This window comes from Zonotrichia leucophrys, chromosome 1A (assembly GCF_028769735.1).
Source record: "Zonotrichia leucophrys gambelii isolate GWCS_2022_RI chromosome 1A, RI_Zleu_2.0, whole genome shotgun sequence".
NCBI classification, from domain to species: domain Eukaryota; kingdom Metazoa; phylum Chordata; class Aves; order Passeriformes; family Passerellidae; genus Zonotrichia; species Zonotrichia leucophrys.
Genome location: NC_088170.1, coordinates 18,755,955 through 18,780,921, shown reverse-complemented (window position 1 = coordinate 18,780,921; position 24,967 = coordinate 18,755,955). Strand labels below are relative to the sequence as shown.

The window sequence follows — 24,967 nt, the reverse complement described above, 5'->3', positions numbered from 1 at the left end:
AAAAAAAGAGCTTGCAGAAAAATCAGATGCATGTAAACCTGGCAAAAAAATGTAGATGCTGCTAATATGCAAACTTGCCATTAAGCATCAGGAAATTTCCATCAAGGATGGAAATGCCATCTAAGAAAGGGCAGAGCTGATGTAGAAGAATTGTTAGGGAGACTTTGATATAGTTGCACAGATCTTGTGCTTGATATGTTACATAAATGGTCTGCCCTGTCAGTAAGACTGTCCTCTGAGTAGGGAAGGCTTAACTGATTACTGAGAATTTCATGTATGTTTCAGGTACCCCATTTTTTATGTTTTTGCAGCCTGAGAAGTGCATCTTCATGTTTTCCTAACACCTGATACAAGCCAAGATAGCCAGTGAAGGCAAACTTTCTTCTCCTTTAGTCTCATTAAGGTAAATTAGTAAATTGACAAAATCCAAATGCAGAGCAAGTACTTTCCAAGTTTGAATAATCAAATGAAAAGAAGAGCTACTCATCATGTGAATGTCATCTCTACTTTCTGAATGTATCTGAATAATACACAACCAAAAACTTATCACATCCATGGCTAAGGATCCATTTGTCATGCAATTCCAGGTTGCATTCACCAGAAAGTATCTGGATTTTAGGGATGCCACTTGTTTTACTCTCAAATCATTCCATACTCCAGATCTGAACAAGGAATTTATATTTTCTTGTGCTGTGCTCTCCAGCTTTTGACAGGTAGCAATTCTTGGGCCTGACTATACTCAATTAATTATCACTTGCCCAGAGAATAGACAGAATTTGGTAGCTACTGCTCAGCAGAGCTGCAGATGTGTGTCCCAGAGACAAAGTGCTCAGAGGCTGTCCTGGTTTAATGAGTTCATTTTGCTATTCTGCTCTACCACCCTTCCTTAACATCACACAACCAGTTTGAGATCTCCACTGGGAATCTCTTGAAAAATAGTATTTCCTGTCTTATTTAAAACCTGAGTCTTGTGATTTGGTGGGTTTATAGTACAGCTGTGACAGCAGAGTCAGATCATGGGTGAGATGCCACTGACAGACGAAAATCAGAGAGAAGCAAGAGACTATTTAAACACACATTGCAAGGCATGGGTTAAACCCTGGAACTAGAGATGCAACCTGACATGAATTTTTAACTCATAATGTGGTTGATCACTCTTCCACACAGTCAAATGCTACATGTGCTGACGAACCTTTGGGTCTCTTCCAATTCAGAAGTGTGTTGTGTTACATTTCTGTGTGTAGTGCTATATTTCTGTGTGTTGTGCTTATATCTCATAGAAACATGAAACTTGCTAATCATACTTTACCAAACTACACAGCTGAGATGAACACATTAGTAGCCACTCTGGCATCAAAAGCAGCCTTGGAGGAAACCAAAACTCAAGTCTGTCTTTGAAGGTTACAATCTCTGACATCCATCATTTCCCTGGTGAATACCTTTTATTCATTCAGCACAGCTGGAAGGAGTAACTGCACATCCCAAGTGTTGAATTATGGTTTTCAGTGTCTCGGGCCCTTGGGAATTCTCAGAGAATTTGATCAGTGAAACTAAAGACAAAATAAATCCTTAAGTGTGAATAAGTGTGAATAAATTTATGAGGGGTAATTGGAAAGGCAGCTACTTGCAATGCTGCAGAAGCCAGTGCCCTCCTGACTTGTTTCTTTCCCTTAGAAACATAATTTCTGCACCTTAGACTACCACAATGCACAGTAGCTTCAGATGTAGCCTGGGATACAACAGCCTGGATTCTGTCCATTCTACAAGAAGAAGCAAGAGTCTCAAAATGCTCGTGAGTAAAATACTTGCATTAATATATTTTGATGAAGGCCTTCAGATTTGCCAATACAAGCACTCAAGCTGTGGGAATTGTTTCGGCTGAGAACACTTATGAGAATGTATCAGGGCAAAACTATCAGACTAATTTTGGACTTCTTCCTGCTCACAGCCACTGCTGTAAGACAAAAGGTCAAACTACATGGGTCTCTGGCACGAAGCAGCCTTTTCAACTCTTAGGCTCTCATTCACCACATCTTAGTACCAATGGAATTAAGTGCCAAAACTCTAGCAGGGTGAATCTACCCTAAGATGTAAAGGAAAGATTCAGACATGTGAGCATCTAATTTATATTCCCCAAGGTATTACTTAGTCCCACAGCAGTTAAGGCATCCTTCCCGTTTCTCATCTAAGGGCACAGATGATTCCACTAGTCCAGCTGGCTTTAGCTTTGAACCACCCTGATGTCCAAGGGTTATGCCTCTGCTGCCATAAAAAAATAAGGGATGCACCTCCTCCAAAGGATTTTGCAGGGAATATCTTCAAGATTAGACTGGCGAACAGCTGCTTTGAAATAAAAGGATTTCTCTGCAAAAGCAGGAAGATGCTTTCAGGACTTTGGAACAGCATTCAATTTTAACTTTCTGCTTGCATGTTTGAACTGCAAAATGAGACATCTTTTCTATATTACATGATTTGTAAGCAAATAAAGAAGAATGCATGCCAGGAAGTAGAAATGGACTAAGCTATTCCGGACAAAGAATGTTTATGCCCACACAAAGCTTCGTCCAACATCTCGAAAAAAACATGATTAACAGTACTGTGCTGATCTTAATCAGATTTATTAAGACAAATGCTGAAAATCCAGCGTGCAAGTTGTGTGCGGGTAACTAAAGGAAAAAAATAAAAGGCCAGATAAAAATGCCCAGAGGGAGTGAGCTAATGACTATCTTCCCATTACCTCATGGGATCATTAGGTCGACATGATCTCTCCGCGGCCAGCACCGGACCCGCTTCCCCGCCGGGACGGAGGCCAGCGGCCTTTCCCTGCGCCGGCCGTTCCCCGCACAGGTGCACCCTCAGCGGGAGGCGCGACCCGCCGCCATGTCGGGGCGGGCACGGCGGGACGGCCACCTCGGCTGCCGCCCTGCCCCCTCCCCGGGGGGCTGCCGGGCAAGGCGGCATTGTTGGCCGCGTCCATCACTCCTCGTCCCCGGCTGACATAATGAATGCGCTTGGACACACCTTCCAGCCCGGCGGAGAGGCGCCGCGTCTCCACGGACAGCCTCACCGAGCCCTCCGCTCCGCTCCCCGCAGCCCTCGGGGAGGCGCCCCGCCAGCCCGCCCGGCCCCATAGCCCGGCGCCCCGTCCCAGCCCAGTGAGGGGCCGCGGCGGCCGGGCCGGGCTGGGCAGGGCGAGGAGGGTACAAACTCTCGCTATGCTGCCCAGCGCCCTTTACTGGGACCTGGTGGGCTCCTCCGCTCTCCTCAACCTGCCGGCGGCGCCGGGCTTCGGCAACCTGGGCAAAAGTTTCCTCATCGAGAATTTGCTGCGGGCCGGGGCTCCGAGCCCTGCCCAGCTCCGTCCCCTCCCCGCCAACCCCGTGCCCCTCAAGCTGTGCCCCGCGGCGGAACAAATCAACCCCTCAGGGGGTCACTTCCCGGCAAGATGGGCTTTCCAAGTGCTTAACCCCTCGGCGGCGGACGGCGGCCGCCCGCCAGCGCGGGCCGCGGCGGCGGAGAGAGGCGGCATCTTTCCGCCGGCAGCCACAGGTGAGCGCCGGCCCCTCCCGCGTCCTGCCGCCAGGAGACGGCGGCGAGGGGCTCGCCGAGGGCTCGGCCCCGCGCTCCGCACGGCGGACACGGCGGCAGGAGAGGAGCCCGCAGGCGGCGGCGGGACGCCGAGCCCCGGTGGGGCCGTGCGGCGGGGGCTGCGCCCGGGGCTCCGGCCGAGGGTCTCGCCGTGCCGCTGGCACCGGGACGCCGAGGAGCGGGTGGTGCGGGGCGCCGGGCGGCGGCTTCCGAGTGCGGGTGGGCGGCCGGCGCACCTGTGGGTGCAGAGAGCGCGGCAGAGCCCCGCGATGGCCGCGCCGGGTGCTGTTAGACGCCCCTAATCGCAGTTCTTTCAGGTCTTGACGGCCCGCAGACTCCAGAGGTGGTAGAAGCTTCGCCGCCAACAGGCGCTCCGGGAATGTCTGAAATTCCAAGTTTTGGGAGGAAGGAGAGCAGTCCCATCTCCTAAATAGGGATAGCTCGGGAGGCAGCAGCCCATTTCTCTACACGCCCTGCTTTGCGGGACAGCAAGGCGTGGAGGACCCGGCTCCTCCTGCCAAAAGGAGGATTAAGCCACGTAGAACAGGCAGTTTTCTGGAAGTTTTTACGAAACCGGGGACGGGGGGAAAATAAAAAAGTTTTAGAGAGGTGTAAAGGTGCGTTATCAGCCCGGTGTCACGCTGAGAGCCAGCGCCCTGCCGGGCGGTGGGGAAGCAGCTCGCGGCCGCCGGGGGCCTGCAGGAATCCGTGCCATAGGATTGGAAACAAACAGGTTTCCAAAACCCATTCGGTTTCTTGAATGTGCCGATTTTCGTATAGATATATTTTGTCTGGGCACGAGCAACATACTTTAAGAAGTGTGTACTTCTGTTAGTCATGGAACTGATTGTAGTCAATTCATTAAATTTGGTATTAGACTCGCTATCTATATAGTATTTTGCTTTTCTATTAGAATGCATAAATTATTCCAATATTATGCGGTATTTTAAGAATTTTTATTTATAGTAGTACAGTTTTAAATGCGTTTAAAATGAAAATCAGACAAGCAGAACTGTATTTATTTAAGTGTTTGAGATGTGAAACCAAAAGGCTTGTTTTGAAAACAGAAGTAATTGTTTTCTTTTCAAACATAATTTTATTTCAATTAGATTCTGCAAACTGTTCTTCAAATTCCAAAGTAGTATTTAATCCTTTAGCATTATGTACTTTAAAGGCAGGAGAGAGTCAAAGTGTACATTAAGGTTTCTGAATACTCCTGACCTCTCAGGTAAGTGGCACCTTAAGCATATCAATTACTTAAACGTGTTTAACTAACTATGGCTGGGCCAGGGAACAGGACAAGTATCGTCTTCCTGCAATTCAATGAATATTATCGCTGCCTGCCCTTTGCCCTTACCCTGATAAAAAGTTCTGGAGAAAATGCTATATTTATTTGTGGAAAGAGAGAAGACAGCAGATGCCCCAGCACTCTTATTTGCTAGAGGTAAAGGTATTTTGTTGGGTTTTATTTGTTGTTGTTGTTAGTTTGTTTGACTGGGTTTTTGTTTGTTTTAAAAAGCTGTGGGTAAATTGCTGCAGAAGTTCCCGAATGCCAAGCTTTGCAAATGTTTGTTTCCAGGATTATTTCTTCTTTTGATTGACCCATAGCAGTAGTTGTGATTTTAGTATGTTAGGTCTGCCTAGCGATTTGTGCTGCTTCTGATTCCACAGCTCCCACAGGTCGTGGCAAAAGCACCAGGCTCTTAGATTTGAGCAGGGAGAAATACTGGTGTTTCCTCATTCATCGTGCACCCAGAAGAAAATTCTCCTGTGACTGTACACTTGTGACAGTGACTTTTATATTCTAACAGGGATCTGTTGATTCTGATTTCACTTGTATGTCTTAAAGTGATGATGACACTTAGTTGTCTCAACATTCATAAATTTGAGTTGGATTGGAACTGTCTTGCTGAGCCAGTTTGTGGTTTCTAAGGAGTCTCTTGTCTCTAGTGTAGGCGTGTACTGAGGAAACTGTTCAGACCAGACACTGCATTTGTGAGTAGGGCTGGGGTGGTCAGGCTGTGTGTAATGTTTCTTGTTTATACAGTGACAGGGCGAAGGAGCATTTTGGCAGAACAAAAATTTTAGCCTTCAGGGACTAATGAAGATATTTTGACTAAGAATTTGTGCTAGGTAGGGTTTTTTAATTTACTGGGTTTTTTTGTTTTTTTTTTTTTTTTTCAAAGAATAAGCTCACATTTGGAACCCCAAAATCACATGGCATTTTGGAAAATCTTTCTTGAAATCTTTCAGAAGATTATTGAAAATGATAATGCAAGATTTTTTTTTTTTTCAAAGAATCTTTCTGAACTAACAAGTGCTTTATAGATCATGCAGGGACTAAAAGTTCCCTAATAAACTAGTTTTGCATTATGCAAGTTTTCTTTTATTTCTTTAATTAAAAAAAATAAAAGAAATCGAAAAACTACCAGACTTTTTGGAAACAGTGTATTACTCATGTTGTCCCAAATTCTGGTGAGGTCACCAGAAGTTCTTAAAAAGAAGGAAGTATAAAATCACACCGGAGACTTAACTGAATAAGCTGAACCTTTTTATATATATCCACAGTACCTACAAAGGGAAGACTTGAAGAAAGCACTCCATTTTAGGGTACCTTTTAACATAAAAGTGCTAACAAATGTAAATCCTGTATTCTTTCTGTAAATAGGAAAACACTTATCCATGGTTGCAAAAGAGGCCAGGTTGGCATTCTTGAGCTGGGCTATCTCATCATGATAATTTCTCCTTTTGTAACTCCTCAGCAACTGAGTTGTATCAGCAAGTTTCCTTCCCATAATTTGCAGGTTTCAAAGTATTAGTTGGACTATTTTAAGTGCTTATCTGCATGTGTATTTTACATTCATCTCATACAAAATTATTGTGAATAAAAAAGTGAACAAGAACTCAGGCAGAGTCACACCCTAAATATTACATCATCTCATGAGCATAGTAGAAATAAATATATTTGCTGTCTGTGAAAGTTTAAATAATCACTTTCCATCACTATATACATTTAAAAAAATTAAATGTAGTCATTGTAGGTGGTTGAAATTAGTTTGGTTTAATTTAAGAAGAACATGAGCAAAGAGCATGTTACATAAAACTTAGGAAAGAAAAGCAGAAGGAGCATTACTGCTATATGATAAACTCATGAGCCTTCTGCAGTGGTATACCAATTTATACTGGCTTGGGATTCCCACAGGCTTTCGTGCACTTCTTCTGAAGCCCATTTGCTCTGTGCTGTCCTCAATTTCCTCTTGCTAATCTGGGTTTTAGTCCCTTGACTCCAAGCCTATTGTTATATTCTGGATAAATTAGAAGACTTGACAGTTTTCTTCAGTGTTTTCTGACACATAAAAATCGGGGATGAGGATGCTGAGATGCTGTGTCTTGTAGCACAGGTGCTGTAAAGAGGTCCACTTCAAATATTTCCTCATGACTTAGCTTCCAGAAGTATTGGATGGCGCTAGAGCTGAGTGACCTCCTTGGGAAACATGAAGTTACTCTGCTACCTGAAATAATTTTTCTAAATATCTCTGCTCTTCTTAAGCCATTCGTCCAGGAGGAGGTTGACAGGAAGTGCTGTACAGTGTGAATATGGTCATGTGGCAAGAATGTGGCTTTCTGCTTTAATTTTGGCATTTTTGTAGATGAACAGAGAAAGGAAATTGAAAACTGCAGCAAAACAAACAGTGAAATAATTCCATTGTAAAACCTGCTGAGAAATTTATCTTAGGGGATTTTTGCCTAAAGCATCGGAATACAAGAGAGTAGAATGAAGGACAGCAAGCATAACAAAAAAGAAAACAGAAGAACTATATAGTAAATATAAATTGGACTTACAGTAAGCATCTATAGATGTACTTTATACATATCCAGATACATTTGTGCTATCAATGTGTCTTTTCTTTCTGTAACATTTGGGTACTTTGCATTTTGATGCAGTTATCATCACATTGAGCCAGTGAGATAGATTTCTGTTTTGTAGAGGAGAAGCTGGAGCAAAACCAAATGAGGTGACTTACCTGACATAATACAGATAACTGGTAGCATTGCAAGGAAATTAAACCAACTCTTCTGCAGGCTAAGTCTCTGGAAAATGATGTCGATTTTTGTCTTCTCAGGTGATGCCACCAATTCTATCCTGAATCAAACATATCTTATTTCCCATATTTAATAATTGTCTTGTGTTTCTTTAGGACAACCAGGAGACAATTAAATTACTGAAATTTAAGTGATATTTTTTTCTTTAATTTTGGGCCTCTTCTTAGTGAACTAATGCTTATTAATTATTGATTCCAAGCCAACTGGCAGCCAGGGTGTGTCCTCAAGCGACATGTAACACTAGCTTTCAGTAAAATAAAAGACAGGAAAAAGCCCAGTGTTTTGTCCTGACTCATCTAACTCGGACAACAAGTTGACTGACAAGTCTTAGGATTTTCTTGTTTAGTTGGTGTTTTCTGGAGATAGAAAGCGTCTTTAAGGTGGGGAGATCTATTTGGCATCCTTTCTTATTCCCTGATTGCCAGGAGCACTGAGACACTGTAATTGTTTTGAAAGTTTGTCTTTGGAAGCAAAGAAGTTTTTGTAAGTATTAGAAATCACAGACTAGCACGTTTCCTGTTTCCAGTTAACTTTGTGAGCCATTTAATAGAATTGGTCTGGAATGCCCAGCATATTTTAAGAGTGGCTGCAAAATGGCTTTTAAAGGACAAACTGTTGTCCTCATTGTGAGGTTGCCAGAGCTAGACTGGTGCCAGCTACTCTGCAACCCAGCCGCTAGTGTGGCAGTCTGTGCTGGGTGAGGAGTGTGGGCATTGGCTGGACACCGCTCCTTCCTTTGGCTGCTCTCGCCGTGCCGGCTCTCAGAAGGAAGAGGATCCCGAGTATGGTCCTTGGCAAGACTTGGATACCACCAGAAGATCTCAGAGCTGCACTAGGAAGACAAGTGGTGGAGTTTGTACAAAAGAAATTGACTGAGTTGAAACCATGGAATCAGTCATGCCTACAGTAACTGAATTAACTTCTGTGAAATATATTTTGTACACCAGAAAGAGCTGGTCTTCTGAAATTCTGTAGTATATTGCTCATGATTTTAGAAAACACATGACTGTGGTAAGCATTAATCTCATCAGGCAAACTTAAGTGCAGATTTCAGGTTTTATTGTACTGTGTCTTTATTATTTTCTGTTAAGAAATCCTCCTAAATTTTGGAAGGCGAGTTCTCTGCTTCCATTGCCCTCTGAAGGTGTTCTGCATTCTTTTGTAAAGCAGCTCTGCAAAATAATTGATGTTTTACATGGTAGTTTTGTGGTCAGTCATGACCCCACAGCAGAAAGGGGAGTTAGGTTTTTTTTTCCCAATTGAAAACAACTGCAGGTATATAAAGCAGTAAGAGGCCGTTTCAAATGTCTGTTATGTAGACTGATATTTATAAAATTATACATCCAAATATTTTCAGTAACCTGGACTGTGTTTCTTTGAGGTGAGTTGTCACTTTGGAGAAGTGGCCTTTGCTTTGTACTGAAAAGCTTACAAAATTTTTTCATGAGAGGCTGCTTTTGTCTGCAGTTGTAGCACATAATTCTCTTGAGGTATTCTGAATGTGTGTTGAGAATGTTACCTCCTTGTGACTACGTGAATACCTCAAGTTTCAACTTGAAAAAGTATTTCCTTGTACAAATGTAAAAATACTAAACCCCTTATGTTAAAAAAAAAAAAAAAGAAGAAAGAACTTGACATGTTTTATTTTTTATTCTAACACTGTTTATATTATCTTGGGACTTTTGTGTGTTTGGAGCTAGCAATACTGCAACAAGTAAAGACTGCTCCAGGTAAAAAAAGTTGGCTAATCAGTACATACCACAGGAGTAAATGGTGCATTTTGGCCTCTTGTACAATTTTGAATTAGTGCTGCAACAATGAAAAACCAGTGAAATATTGACTTGCAGCAGCTGACCTTAATTTTGCCATGCTTTTTGAGGAAATAATTTCTAAACGAATTGTAATTTGTTGAAAATCAAAGAAAATAACTAATTACTTTCTAGCTGAATTTTTACATTTTGAGAGTCTTTATGGCTGTACAGATGATAGTATTCTTTTGATGTTAGCTATGAGGGACAAGAAGAATGTCATGGCAATTCAGCTGTTTAATAAAAAGTAGGTGTCTTGTCTAAGCTGTAGTCAATAGAGAGAGATGCCTCCAGAGACACCTTCTGTGTCTGTTTTAAGGTGATGAATTGTTATGTAGAGCTACTTCTCTCTTCTCATTGTCTGAACAGGAGGCCCAGACAAGGAGCTTGGGCAAGACACTGAACTTTTAGACAGAGAACTGACAGTGATGCCTGTTTTGACGAGAAATGGTAGTCATAAAGTGCTGAGGCACGCTAGTACATGGGCATCCTGAGGAAGGACAAAGCCAGAAAAAAGTTGTAAATCCACAGGTAGATTCCCATCTTCTCAATAGTGAGGCTGTGTAGGAGGCATGGAGAGGGTAAAAGCCACTTTTACTCCTGACATCAGGGTACCCGTGGAGTCCTTGGCAAACATTGAAGAGTTTGGTTGTTGCTTTGGGTTGTACAGGTGAGATCTGACCATGTATTGTCACCAGCCTCAGGCTGGTGTATTTCCTCAGGTGGTGAAAATCATGTACAACAAATTACAACATAATAATTAGGCATGTGAATGATGCCTCTGAAAACTGACAGTGATTAGTGTGGTTTCAGATAATCTGCACTGTGATGCTCTTGGCCATTACATTGCTGTAGATGTAAGTGATGATTATGCTGTTAGCACATTTCAAGCCTATTTTGGGGGCTGCTCTGCCAATTTTTGAAAGCCCCACCATGACCCAGCATAAAAATGTAAGCCCACTCATTGCATCCATGTTTTGTGTAGGAATTAAAAATATATATATTTAGAACTTTAAAACTCTTTCTCTGAATGTTTGGCAGGTTTTAAAACCTGATCTGTGGATGCTACTCTGCTTTACCCATTTGGCTTGACTTCCTTTGAACATTCATGTGGTTGTGTTTTACAGGAATAAATAGGAAGCAAATGGTAACTTTGGGAGTGCAGGAAGGCCAGTTCTGCATGATTCTTCACCACAGGCTCTCGCAGGAAGTTTTTCCACTTCCATGTGATGGCAGTTGCTTTTGGGTGGGATATGGCAGTGGTTGCTGCTTTGTTCTTGCAGTTGGATTGAAATGCTTTGAGGCTGCACAACTGTCTAAAGACAGTTAACTGCTAGGGAAAGAGCAGTGACTCATCATGAGGTCCAGGGCTTGTGGTTTGGGAGCAGAAATGCAGCTCAGCTGGATCACTAAGCTGGCAGAGCTACTGCTGGACTGTTTTCAGGGAACTCTTCATTACATGACACTTCCCTGCAGCTTTGCAAAAGCCTGCTTTAAATATTTCCAAGAATGGATGTAAGTAGGAAATTCCAGTTGTTCCCATAACCATCCAAAGTTCTCAGATGAAATATGATAGTTTTACTGATAATATATTTAAGTTTCCTGCAAGGGCTGGAACCTAGGCATCATGGTGGAAAGCAGTTCATGTGGACTTAGCATGTTTGGAGAATTGAAGTGTTCATGCATCTTGAGGTTTCTCTGCTTCTGTTGTTAGTTTTGTTAGCTGGCTCTAGGCAGTTTTCTGAATAATCTTTTTGGAGGTGTTCCAACTCTCTTCACAGGCTGATACCACATTTTTATCAGTTATCTTTAAAACCCCCAACAGACTAGCAGCCTGTGCAGTGAAGGATCCTGTGTGGATAATACCAGAAGTTTACCATCAGTTTCACTGTCCCTCAATAGCCATTTTTCCTTCACCCCTTCCCACTTTCCCGATGGCTGTTAGCCTACACTCTTTGCTGAATTATTTCACAACAGTAGAATTAGAAAGAGTAAACAGTTTCCTTAATATTAAGCCATTTTCAAAGTTGCATAACTGAGCTGGACTGTATTTAGGAGCCTTACTCTCAAAATGATAGATAGTTGGAAGGAAAACTTCTGATCCCATTGTCAGTATGACTTTTTCTAATGTAAGGGCTTTTGAATTTATAATATTTTCAGACCAGACAGTGTCTTTTAAAATATTAGTATCTGAAATGCTTTCTGACTTTTAGTACTAGATAAGCTTGAGGTCTGTTTACATGTTTAGTATTATTTTATTTTCTGTAAAATGATTTCTGTTCACTACAATAAATGTAGTGAATGCTATTACTAGAATTTGCATACAGCACCAGTGTCAAAAGTATTTGTTTTATGAAAAACCCCCATAACCTAGGTATTTAATACTTTCGTATATATGATCCGATACATTTTCTTTTAAGGCATATAATACAGGTTTTGGAGTGCCAAAAGGCACTTACACTTTGATACTTTTCATGCATGTGTGAAGCTAAACCTGTAAAGACTGAGTCTTGTGAAACAATTCCACACAGTCTCAGTTTTATAAAATGAAGATATAAAGCAGAAAAAGGCATAAGTGTCCTGAATACAAATTATTAGGATTTTGCCCCTGCTTTAAGTTCCTATATATCTCTGGGAGCAACAGCTGCCTTTTGGTTACTGTGTACCTCATTCTGGCCAAAAAATGGCATAATTAATATTCTGAAATCTCAGCAATTTTCAGCCTTATGTGAACAGCAAAGAATGTTTGCTTTAGGTCTCTTGATCAACAGATATTGATAGAGTTGCTATGATGTATATGAAAAGAAAATAATAGGTAGTGCTTCCTCTATATTGTTCTCAAAACTGCATTATGCCATTTCTTCAGGTACAATTTCAGCATAATTCTAGGCAATTTTAATTCTGTTAATGGAGTTTCATGCAGGTAGTGGAAGCCATTTAATGTGATGAACTGTGTTGTTTTTATCAAAGATAAAAAATATAAGTGCATATATTTATATATACTGGTATAAAATATTAGGATATGTTGAAGCGTTAACATTTTTCTGCATGTAGAACTGCCAAGAGATAGTTGAGTATCCCTGTATTATGTCACATTGTTTTTACTGATATAACTCTGCAGAACTGCTGCACATTGGTTTGAGTGCAACAGCTTCAGTAGATGAAGGGGTGTAGTTTCATGTATGTAATGTAGAATTCACCTGTGCATCAGTATAGCTGCAGCACATTAAAAAAGGTTACAAACTGGACATATGTGTTGGCTATAGGCATAGAGAGACATCATGGCATTGTTTTTTACTCAGGATCTGGACTAAATATTGAGAAGTGAGCTCAAGAACCTCTTTGTTCCAAGTAGGATTTGAGGATTTCACCTGCATCTTACTTCTTAAGCAAATATTCTGCTTCATAGAGATACGTGTCCGGCAGGCAAAAAAAGCGGCAGTTGGTTGAAAGAATTGAGTAAAATGCCCAGGTAAACCAGACTCCTGATTTCCATCAACTTGAGCAGAATTAGGATCAAGATCTCTTCTGTTTGCATCATGGTACTGTGCTACTCTATTAAATCATTGTCAGCAACTTCCATGGAAATATATTGCTTGCTTGGAGTTTGCTTAAGCAAACAATTTGCTTAAGTTTTTACTGTGATCCATCTTCAGACATTTATGCTTGCAGCTTACTTGTTGAGAGATGTAGTGAGTGGAGGAAACTGTCCTTTCCTATTCCTGTCATTACTTGCAGGAACATGCTCTCTATCTGAGTCAGTAGCTTGTTCAATTTTGATTTAGCCAGGTGTCTTCTGCTTTTATCACATGCCATTATGAACCCCACATTATCAAAGCAGAGCAAGGAACTGGACAGAGTTAAGAAACTACAAGAGGGAATATCAGGGACAGGATAACATGTCTGACAAAAATTGTGTGGCATGAATAAGGTGCTGGAGCAATGCTTGGAGGGAATAGGACATTATGGCAGCCAAGGAATACCCAAGGCCTTTAAGAAGAAAGCAAAGGAATGGAGTGTGCCATCTTCTGTATTCTAAGTTATATTTTCAGAGGTGGAGAGTTTTGCTTGACTGTAAGGGAAATGTGATAAAAGCACAAGGAATGAGTCTACCAAGGAAGGGAGGAAAAGCTCCTTCACCTGAGAGTCTGGGAGTTTCAGAGGATAAAATATACTGTCAATGACGAGCTCGAATGTCCAGGAGGTTGGCTGATATTTATCTTCTACAGCTCCTGTGCTTTTTGTGTCACTCAGATTCTTTCCAGCTTACACATGCACTTCACCAGTTGCATTGAAACCCTTTGGATACATGGGATAGGTAGGATTTGGCTGCATGTTCTTGATGATTTTAAGTTTCTAAGGACGTGTTCCACATTTGGTGGTCTTGTGTGGAAAAGAACCTTTAGAATGCTAATGCCTGGTGTAAATCATTCTTTTTTTAAATGTTTTGCAAGTATATGCCTCAAAACCAGGCAGTTAATTTGTATTTCATTAGAAACAGCAAAATTTCAATAGAAAGCTGTACCACTAAAATGTTTATCACCCAGCAATTGCAAGTTAATACTTTAAAAAATGTTTAGAGTTAGACTTCTGTAGAAATAAATTTTTTACTCTGGGATAACAGCAAATTTAACGGTCAGGAAACTTATTTTGAGGTCCTAATACATACTTGGAAAATTAATGTTGAATTATCTTTATTTTTAATTGCAGTTGAAAAACTTTTAAAAACTAGCAGCATGGCTTAGATACATGTATCTGTTTACCTTTCTTTTTGATTGTTGATTTCTTTTATTTTTTTTTACCCAAGTCTGCAGTTACTTTTTTTTATTTTAATTTTTTTTCTGGAGATTTGGACAACTATAGTACGGGCTCTAGAGCCACTTATTTTGTGCCTAAACCAAAACACGAAAGTGACATAGATGTTTTGATGCTGATCACATTTTACAAGTGTTCAGTTCTAGCAATGATGTATCTTTTTCAAAACAAAAAAAATATCCCAGGTTTCATAGTTGACTAGAACAAGCAGAAATTGATAGGTAATTAAGATTAATGGAAAATCCCATGAGCCTTATAGAAAAAATTAAGGGGATAAATAAATAATGAAGAGCTTTCCATGATTTGGAAGCTCTTTTTAGATATGAGAGACTGCAATTAATAAAATCTGTAAAAATTTACCAAATATTACCTAATACTGTGAGTTGACTTTGCAGATTTTTTTTTTGTTGTATCAAGCAGAGCCTTCAGCAAGTGGTTTATTTAAATTTCAAGCACTTGCCCAGCAAGACTAAGTTGACAGTCAGAGAAACAGAATCAGGCTCTGTAGTATGTGCCTGTAGAGCTCAGCTGTTTCATCTCATGGCATTTTATAAATTTTATTCCTAAAGGTTTCTTGTTGAGGACATTATTGGTTTGAGTGCTGTTAACAGCATTGGAGTTCCAGCTGGCTTTTTTTTTGTACGATGACATGCTTGCTAGAGTTATTTTAAATAACTTTCAGATTCATTATACTCATTATTTCAACAACATATTATTGAAACAATATGTTCAATACCAATATTTAGGAAAACTGCCATAATTACAGCAATTACAGAAGGAAATTTCTAGTCTGTAGAGCTTCATTCTTCTAGGGAGAGTTTTGCATATTATAGCTAAGCTATGCATGTAAAATAACCTTGCTAAATTAAAGAGCAATTACTTGGTTTATCATTGTTTGCCTTAAAAATATCACCATGTTGAAAAAAGGAAAAAGAACTTGTGGGGCAGGACTTTACACACTGACTTTTTGGAGGACTGTTGTTATGAATATCACCTAAGCTCAATGGATAATCAATTAGATCTATGCTTTCTTTACAGCTCTTTCCAAACACTTTTTTCTCCGAGCCCCACCATTCTACTCAGCATGCTGCGGTGGGTCCTGTCAGCACCCTGCATCCCCCACTGCTTTTCCAAGTAAGTTTTTATGCTTCATCAGTAATGCTTGAGTTATTCTGTAAACCAAAGCAGCAGGATTTAATGTGTTCTGGAAAACTAATTGGTGATGCAATGGCAGCAGCTAATTCCTTAGTAAAATCACAGCAATCCTATTCAGAGGGTTTCCAAAGATTTATCAAACTTAAGTACACTGAGCAATTGTGAGAGGTTTCTAATGGCATTGAGACACCCAGACAGGGCTAACCTAAGAAAGTGCCTTGTTTTCAGTTTGCTGGAAACAATTCTTTAAAATCAGTAACTCTTTAAAAAATCAGTGTCAATAAACATTTGCAAATAAGAAAAGAGCTGAAGGATTGTAAAATGCGTGCTGCATTTTAATGGTTGTTAGGGGTGTAGATTATGATTCAGGAAGCTTTAGCATTATTTAAATACAACAATCATTCTTTTTGTAGTAGTCAAATGTGTGCACATGTTTAATTTTGTTTCTCTTTTTAATTATAATGTAAAAAATTGAAGAAGTATGTTAAAGAGAATTTTGACAAGTGTTCACTATCCATTCAGGATTAAGAATCCATTTAATCCAAAACTAAATTTAACCTTGATTGGGAAGATTGCAAGCCAAAGTTGTAAGAATGGACAGTCATGATTTTGTGCTTATGGCTCAGGAATGAAAACAGAAGGGGCATTCCCTCTTTCTTCAAAACAGAAAGAAAAGCACAAATTTCTTGCCAAATCCAAATGAAAAGTAGCACTTATATGTGCTCTGGCATATACTTTTTTATCACAGTTGCATTCAAACCATTCCTGACTAAAGTGCATGCTTTTTATGAATGTTTCAGGAGGGCAGTTGCTAAGTTGAATGATTCTTGACAAGTGAGGCAGCAAATGCTGGCAGTTTAATGAGCTGCAAGTTTCTGAGCACCTCTTTAGGGGGCTGACACTTTCCCACAGAGCGTTTTACATGGCCTCGGCTCTCCCACAATGGCTGACAGCACCATGACCAATCACCACTTTCACTTTACTCATCCACACGCGACCTCACCACAATTTTTCACTGTGCAGATGAACTTTAGGAACCATTTCACATTGAAAAGGCCTGGGCAAGGGTCAGTTGCCCTTTTGTATGGCCATAAAGCAATACTCTATGTGCCAGTCTTTTCTCCTGTCTCACATTCCAAGAGATTTTCTGGACACCATTTAAAGCACTTGACTGAAAAATAAAGCAGTGAATGAAACTGACTTTTATAGACTCATTCTAGCTCATCTTCCCATATAACCCTGTCTACCTGAAAAGGGATTTAGTGGATGAGCTGAGTGTATACAGGGACTTGCTGAATACATAGGCCCATTATCAACTGTGGGGATTGTTTATTAACCAGGACTGATACACTACTATTTTGGAAGTGACCTATTAATTGTCCATTTAACTAGAATGTATTGAATTCTAATGAAAAAATGGAAACCATGACTAAAGCTTTTACTTGCTCCTTCAAGGTGGTCTCTGCCATGAAGGCAAATGAAGATTGTTCCACAGATTAAGGGGACATTTATCACAATATATTAGGATACAAAGGAAAGACTTAACAAAAATCAAATCAGTAACATAGGAAATAGTTGGTCACATTTATGTGAGCAGAGCACTAAACCTGCTGCATGTTCAGAGTGACGAGCTGCAAACGGACATATTTAATTTTGCTGGAATTGTTGAAATGTATAAATGACTGCCTCTCCTGCTGCACTGAAAAGGTCTATAATCCGCAAACTGAAATTGAGTTTTTGTGTAACAGTTGGAGTGCATTTTAGAATATGGCTTATTTAAAAAAAATTCTCCAGGCTACTCAGTTGGTGGTAGGTTTCAGATATTTTGTTCTATAGGCTGTTTGTTAATGCTTCTGAGCATTCTGCTCATATTAAATTTTGTTCAGTTAATCTTTTAAAATCCATCACATATTGTGCCTTAGAGTGTAAAGATGCCTCACTATTAGTCTAATATAGGTGTTATGCCGGACCCTACATACTGCCTGAACTGGAATTAATTGGTGCCTTGAGGCTCCAGCAGGAGGTTGTTTCCTTGCTGATTGACTGTTAACAACCAGCCAGGCAAGACAAATTTTAAGGGGTCACATAATTTGGCGTCCTCTGTCCTTGGCTGACAACTCCATTGTGGAGCGGAGGCCGGGAGGCGAGGACCAGCCCTGTTACGCCTCTTCCCTTGCTGGTGTCTCTCATCCCAGCGTGGGGAGGAGAGAAGATACCAGTTCTGCTGCTGGCTCAGACTGTACCTTCCACTAAACCTGAGAATGCTGACAATTCAGCAGAAACTACTCAGAGGCTACCTGGAAAAAGGTACCTAAATTCACAAAGTTTGAGAAGAAAGAGAAAACATGCAAGAGGAGGGAAGGCTCCCAGCTTGCTCCCAGTTTTGTAGGTGTGATTAGAGCATGCAGTGGGGGTTATGAACAGGCTCTGCAGTCCCCAGAGAAATATCAGCCTGGCTTGCCCTTCCATTGTGGTATTTTTACTTTTGTTCTGCAGATGGTTTATTGTGATTTGGATAAAGTCTGACTGTGTATCATATCACTGAATAATAAATATCAGGACATTAACCAGGAGCTTATGATTTTTGTATCTGGTCTTAGATATAATTTTGAAAATTGAAGTACGTATGTATAAATTAAGGATTATTTATACTGTAACATTGCAAATCATAATAATTATTTTTTACCACATGCTGTTATGAGTGCCAAATAAAAACATCTTGATTTCTCGACGTGAAAAGTTCAAGAAAAGAATTGACAGAATGCAATGGGCTCTAAATCAGTGACGTTTCACAGGGGTAGTTTTATTTTAGGGAATAATCATTGCACACTTGCTCAGCTTCTGATGCTTTCCTCTACTGGTCAGAGTTGGAAGCAGGATGCAGGGGCAGTGTAGGTAATATCAATATCATGTGTTACTAGTAATACATGGCTACAAAAGTATTTAGTCAACTTTGCAAGACATACAGATATACACTTCAGTTTCTCATCATTATATTACAATACCCTCAATATATGTGTGTTTGTTTTTCTGTGGGTGTTTAAAGATACATATACCCATGTGTATGTATGTATAATATACTGGGGTTGAAATGTGGTGTAGCCCCAAGGACAGTTTGTGGAAGCTGCATCTGGATTTCATTAGTGTTTTCAAGGGCACTATATCAATTGAAAAAATGTATGTCATTTCCCTCCCACCCCATTACAGCTGACTAGAATAGATAGACTTCTACACAAAAAAAAAAAAAAAAGTTTAGTATTTTAGAAAATCTGATTTTCAGGGAGGATTTGCTTTTGGCTTTGATATGAAAATGGTCACATCCTTTGTAGGAATTGAGCAGCAGCACACCTTTGCTGCTGCTGTAACTATAAGCTCGGAGGGCAGTCTAGGACCCTGGACTTGAGAAGGTGGTGGGCAGCCGGAGAGCAGCTTGCATCTGAATTGCCACTCCTACAGCAAGATTGTAGGTGCCAGTGGCTGTACAACCATGGCACAGGTTTCTGAACCAAAGTGCAGCTGTTTCGTGGCCTGCTTGCTTCTCCCTAATAATCACATGCCCTGCTTGATGATGGCTTTATTCGAATGATCCCTTCTCCTGCTTCCTGAGTGTTTGAGGAAGGTGGGTGCACTGGAAGCATATGAAGCCTCACCAAGGACTGCTTCTCATACACCATATCTTTCTAGGGGAGAGGGAGCATGGGAAAGCACTATGGCTTTAGGTTTTATTGGGTGTGAGGAACACGAGAGATTTATCTTGGGGTTTCTGTGCGCTTTGTGTAAACAGTTCTACTTCTTCACTGCAGCTCTGTCCCCCAGCTTTGAGGCTGTTTTCCAGGGTAGGGCTCCCTCTAGGCGTGCATTTAGGGGATGTGATTTGATACACTGAAAGCTGCCCTCCCAGGACTTGCTATGAGATGTCAAAGGATTAGAAACCAGGCTGAAAGAAATAAGTCCAAGTACTCTCCAAATCCTCTAATATAAAAATTGCTGTGGTTTCCATAATATCTAAGTGAATGACCAGGGATTTTCTGAGAAATAGATCACTCTGAAACTCTTTCATTAGTTAAAAAAAAAATAAGTAGAGGGAAGCCTACTTTGTTTCTTTGAATCACTATTACAGACCACTTTTATCTCATTTTACATTCCACACAAGGAGTAAATAAACTCATAGGAAAACTTGTTGCAGTTTACTCAGTGGTGATGACAGGCAAAGAAAAGTGAAGTTCCCCCCTGACTATATTTGAATTTTGCAGTAGCATGGGCTCTGTCCTAATATTCCTCTATGGACTCATCTGATTTTCATTGTACCATGTCAGGGGGAGACTCGTGACTACTGACGACACCTCTATATCCAAGTGAGGATTTAATCCTTAATGAACATGGCTGAAGCATTACAACACACTTATAACACCAACAATTCAAAAGTGGGACAAGAGTCTGCAACCATTATAATGAACAGCACTTAGTAGTTCTCTGATATATGCTAGATGTTTTGGAAAATTCTCATCTATTTCCAACAGGGGAGGAAAGTGTGCTGCCTCTTCTGACCCAGGAGTCTAACTCCAAATCCCGGAGAGGCATATTAAGAAGAGCTGTCTTTTCTGAAGACCAGAGGAAAGCTTTGGAGAAAATGTTCCAGAAGCAGAAGTATATTAGTAAAACAGACAGGAAGAAACTGGCCCTTAACCTTGGTCTAAAGGAGTCTCAGGTAAGAAATGTACTTTTGGGGAGAGATCTTTAAAATTACTTTGAAGGAGGAAAACTCAACAGTGCATGGGCAGCCCTGAGCTCTTTTACCTGCAAAGACCTCAGTAAACCAATGGCACTTTAAACTCGGGAGTACTTCAACAGTTTCCTGGTTTATTTTCTGTTTGTGTACATTCAAAACTTGATGGCTCCATTTTCACACAAAGAAACATGACCTCTGTGTTTCATTTCCAACTCCCTTTTTTTTGCTGTCTGACAGAGCTCCCTTGGAAGCTTTGGGGTAGGGAACTATGCTCCATCCTTGTGCTCTAAAGGCAAAAACATGAGAGCACAGATCATTCCTTCACCCTTTGCACTCACAGATGAACAACTAGGGACAATGCAGTCAACAGCACTTCCTCTGGAACTGTTCTGCAGCAGACAGGCAACCATCCCTATGGAATGACACTTGACTGCACAAAGAAAGATATTTTTAGAGCTGAGAGATACCATAAGAAATAAAGCTTTGCAGGGTGACCTGCTAAAACACTCCCACTTTACTTGCCAATTCCCATTTCATGGGATTTTTTGCATGAGTCTGAGTTGGTCTGCTGCAGGATTTTAGAGTTTAGCTGAGGGTCTAATGCCTCCAGTTAGGTGTTTTGCCTGAACAACTACATTAATAGTGGTGCTGAGCAGCAGTGGCACAATCGGGAATCTTTGGGCCCTCGCCTATCTGCAGATAAAAACATAGGAAAAATGCCTGGCTTGAAGAGCACAAAATCTGAAAGAAGCTGGGAGGAAAAAGTTTGTGAGGGCATGTAACAGCAGAAAATTAACATGGTAGTTGCTGACAGGTAGGATCTGAAGGTGCTGGAGTAGATGCAGCCCTCAAGATTGCAGCTGAAATACTGAGATGTGACAGTACAATTTTGTTTCTTTGAATGCAGTAAGATTGAAAGTGCTTAAGATACATGTGCAGAAGCTATCTTGGGGACAGAAAAGCCTGAGAGTGGTGATGAGAGCTCTTGTCATCTCTGTCTTGGAGATTTTCAGAACTTGAAAAGGCTCTCAACAGTTTGATCTAACTTTGCAGTTGGCTCTAGTTTGCACAGGAGGTTGAATCTGGTGATCTGTGCTGGTTCCTTGCAACCTAATGACTCAGGCGCTGTTGCAAGCACCGCAACAATAAACACAACAGCGGAGTGTTGTGTTTCTCAGTGTGATGTACAGAACTGTAATCTCTGCAGTAAAACTATTGCAATCAAAACGTGCAATTGCACTCACCAGTGTGCTGCCTAAAGTATTTCCCAAAATGTAGTCAAATTCCTAGTATTACAGTTATTTCCTTGAGATTACTTTCTGTGCTCATGTTATTCAAGAGCTTGGGTGTGTAAAAAATAATGTAATGATACATAGATAACCACTACCACTACAAGAATATAATTTTGTGATAGTGACAGACCAGATGATATTAGTTTCTTTTTTTATACCCCCCATGAAAGGAAGAGAAGTTGCTGTGAAGGTTACTTCTTCAATTTTCTGATCAGTTGTGATGGAGGAACAGTACCTGTCATCTAAGACAATGATTCTCATACCTTTGTCTTCATATCAAGTATCTGAATACTAGACTTAAATGCAAATGTTTAAGGGAAAAGAGAACCTAATCTGTATAATTTGATTGATCACCCTTACCTTTCTTCTCTTCATGTAAAACCAGTTCCTGGTTGTATACTCCCCCAAGCTTTCCCCAGCATTTCATAAATGCCTTTGAATGCTTGTGTTAAGAATTGCAACTCGAAGTTTTTGAAAAGTTGATTTTATCTCAAAATCACATGGGTTCTAGGCAACTCCTGGAAAACTGTAGTCAGGCAGGCAAAATGTCTCTAAATTCTCAATCCTGTCTCCTATGTCACAATACACTTTTCTGTATGGCCAAGCTGATTTTAGCTATGTTTGTGAAGGAAACAGTCATGCTTCTTACAGCCTCTGCTTAATAGAGGCCCTCACACCACCCGTTTTATCACTTAGTTTTCTTAATGATTATACTAATTTTCTCTGGGAATTCTCTTCTGCCAAGAAGGATATTGCTTGTAGGAAGCTTTTCTATCCCTAGCCATTGGGCTGTCCATTTTCCTCTCTAAGCTAAGTAATTTATTGTAGGTGGTGAAAGTCAAGGCGAATATTTGTATTTGTTCCAGGTGTAGTAAATAGTGATGGGAAAATCCTCAGATAATATCAGTCAGCTGGCTTCACTGGTTCTCTACTGTGATAACAAATAATGAAACTAAGAGGATGGAAAGGAAAAAACCACTTGTTAGGGCAAAGTTGTTTAAAGCAAAGAATAATAATAAACTCTCGTTAATTTGCAAACAGGTGAAAATCTGGTTTCAGAATCGAAGGATGAAATGGCGAAACTCCAAAGAAAAAGAAGTGCTTTCTAACAGGTGCCTCCAAGAAGAAGGTCTTCAGGAGAACTACCTCTCACGATCCACCATGAATTTTACCTCTCCATGCCCATCTGTGTGGGAAATGTCAGAAGAGCGGGCAAGTCCAAGGTGGAGGGAGAATTCTCCAGGAAATTCTGAAAGACTGACTACTGCACAACCACCTCCAAGAGCAAATTCATTGCAGAGCCCACTCTATTTGTATCCTGACCAAGACACTGCAAACAAGGCATCATCAAGTGTAAGAGAGTAGGGGCTGTTTGTAAGTGGAGTGGAAGAGTGCAGGCTTCAAATGAGCAGTCTTTTAAGATTAACAATATTTGAACATTGTAAAGCTAACTAGTTTATGCTTCAAAAATATGCTAAAGTCTAACACCATTAAAATTACAACCAACTAATGACTAAAGAAGTATTCTTCAATATTCAGTCTTTTCTTGTGTCTTTTCCACTCTTATACTGACCTTAAAAGTAAAATAGGAACCGATGGTAAGTAAATGAAGTGAAGAACATGAATCTGAGTTTATGCTTTGATTTATACATCTGCACTGTATGTGATGCTAGTTAAAAATACACTAATAGAGAATCACTTCTATCTCTCATTGTAGTCGGACCAATTAATTTCTTCTATGCATGAGATAAAAAGAGCTCTTCTGTCAAGACAGTAAGGGGTTTTGGGTTCTTTTAGAAATTCATGAAGTAACACAATAGATTCATATGGACAAATACAAGCATTTTGGTGTGTTTTCTCCATCTGTCTTCACCTATGTCAGTATTCAATTAGCTTTAAATAGTCACAGGTCAACCGATAACCTCGGTAAAGTTATGCAATATTAAAAGGCAACCAACCTAAAATGTTCCATGTTTAAGTAACTCTGATGAGTGTGTGTACTGGAAAGTGCAGTTCACTGGCTTCTGTCTTTCTGTCCATGCATGAATCTACTAGCATTCTTAACTTTGAATTGCAGTGTCTTTTTTTTTGGCTGTTGGTAGAATCTTTTGTATTTCAAAACTGCAATGACAGTGTGCAGAATTGTAGCCAAAAATGCACTAAACAACAGACCCATAACTGGAAAAATTGCTACTACAGCCAGTTCAGAAAATTGCTTATGGACATGATGTACCAATAGTAGCATTATTCCTGGCTTATTGCTGTTTAAACTGGTGCCAGTAAGAACGCATTAGCATATATCTGTATCAAAGACAGGACAGTATTCTGTGTAATACAAGTTGCCTTGAATATTATTAAAGCTACTTAAAATTATTTGCTTGCTTAATCCAATTTAAGGAGGTCAGCATATGAATTTAGGTGTATCTTTCTTTGTTTTATTTGCAAATTTTTATAGCTAAAAATGGGAGCATAGCATTCATTTTCTTTTTCATACATTTATGGATGCCTTTGTTGAGAAGAGAGACTAAAGATATTTTATGTTACAGGCAAAACCTTATGGAGCACATTATAGGTTTTATAGGGACTATTTTCTTTCTGTTCATACATTTTATAGGCAAAAGATTATGATAATCTAGTCTGGCTTTTCTTATCATATATGCCTTGAATGTTTCTGATTATTCTGATTATACTTGCCTTGAGCTTCAGATATTTTGAACTGTATTGTACATCTTCCAACTGTGCAATTGTTGTAGAGTAAGTTGTTATTTAATATTTTACCTTTTGATAGATGATTTACTATTCCCCTTGTTACATTGTATTATCTGGGAGGTGAAGTTTGGATACATCTGCAGTTAAAAAACTTGAGATTGCAATGATGATCCTTGTATCATTTATGCACGATAAGGTGGGTTTTGTTTCTTGCCTTGTGCATGTCCTGCTGTCTCAGTGGCCAAATATGTAATCCTAGTTTTGCATTATGTGGCATTCCTTGCATGTCATTTCCTCTGCTTGATTTAAAGAAAAAAACAAATTACAGAAGAATTAAGAAGTTTTCTCTTCCTGCACTTACAAATCTTCATTAGTGTAAGCTGCCTCAACACCTACCCTCAGAAAGCCCTTGAACACATGTTATATACTGGTCAGTAATGAGAGGAGTTTATTCCTCTCTTGCAATTGAAATCCCGGAACCAACTTAGATTGTGCAAGAAGAATTTGGTGGGTAGGAGAACAGACAGATTGTGTACACATGGAGATGAACTTGGTGTTGAAATCCTGTCCTGTTTGACCAGCTCCTGCCTGAACAACCAGCTAGGGTTAGTAGCCCAGATGGGTGTGACATTGCATTGCAATATTTCCAGAGTACCATCTAATGATCAGGTGGTGGTATATATGTGTGCATCTATTCATCAGTGCTTCCCATTTTGGAGGAAATCTGTATGGTGGGGTGGTGGGGGGTTTTAATCTCACCTTTAATG

The 24,967-nt window shown here is 40.2% G+C and overlaps 1 protein-coding gene across 1 annotated transcript; it reads left to right on the top strand.

Annotated features, from left to right (window-relative positions):
* The first annotated feature begins 2,920 nt into the window (after nt 1–2,920).
* Nucleotides 2,921–24,196, top strand: DBX2 (developing brain homeobox 2). The gene is made up of 4 exons (XM_064701818.1): nt 2,921–3,549; nt 15,354–15,449; nt 19,991–20,178; nt 22,533–24,196. The coding sequence occupies exons 1-4, from the start codon at nt 3,006–3,008 to the stop codon at nt 22,854–22,856; spliced, it is 1,152 nt and encodes a 383-aa protein (XP_064557888.1). The 5' UTR covers nt 2,921–3,005; the 3' UTR covers nt 22,857–24,196.
* Nucleotides 24,197–24,967: the final 771 nt, after the last annotated feature.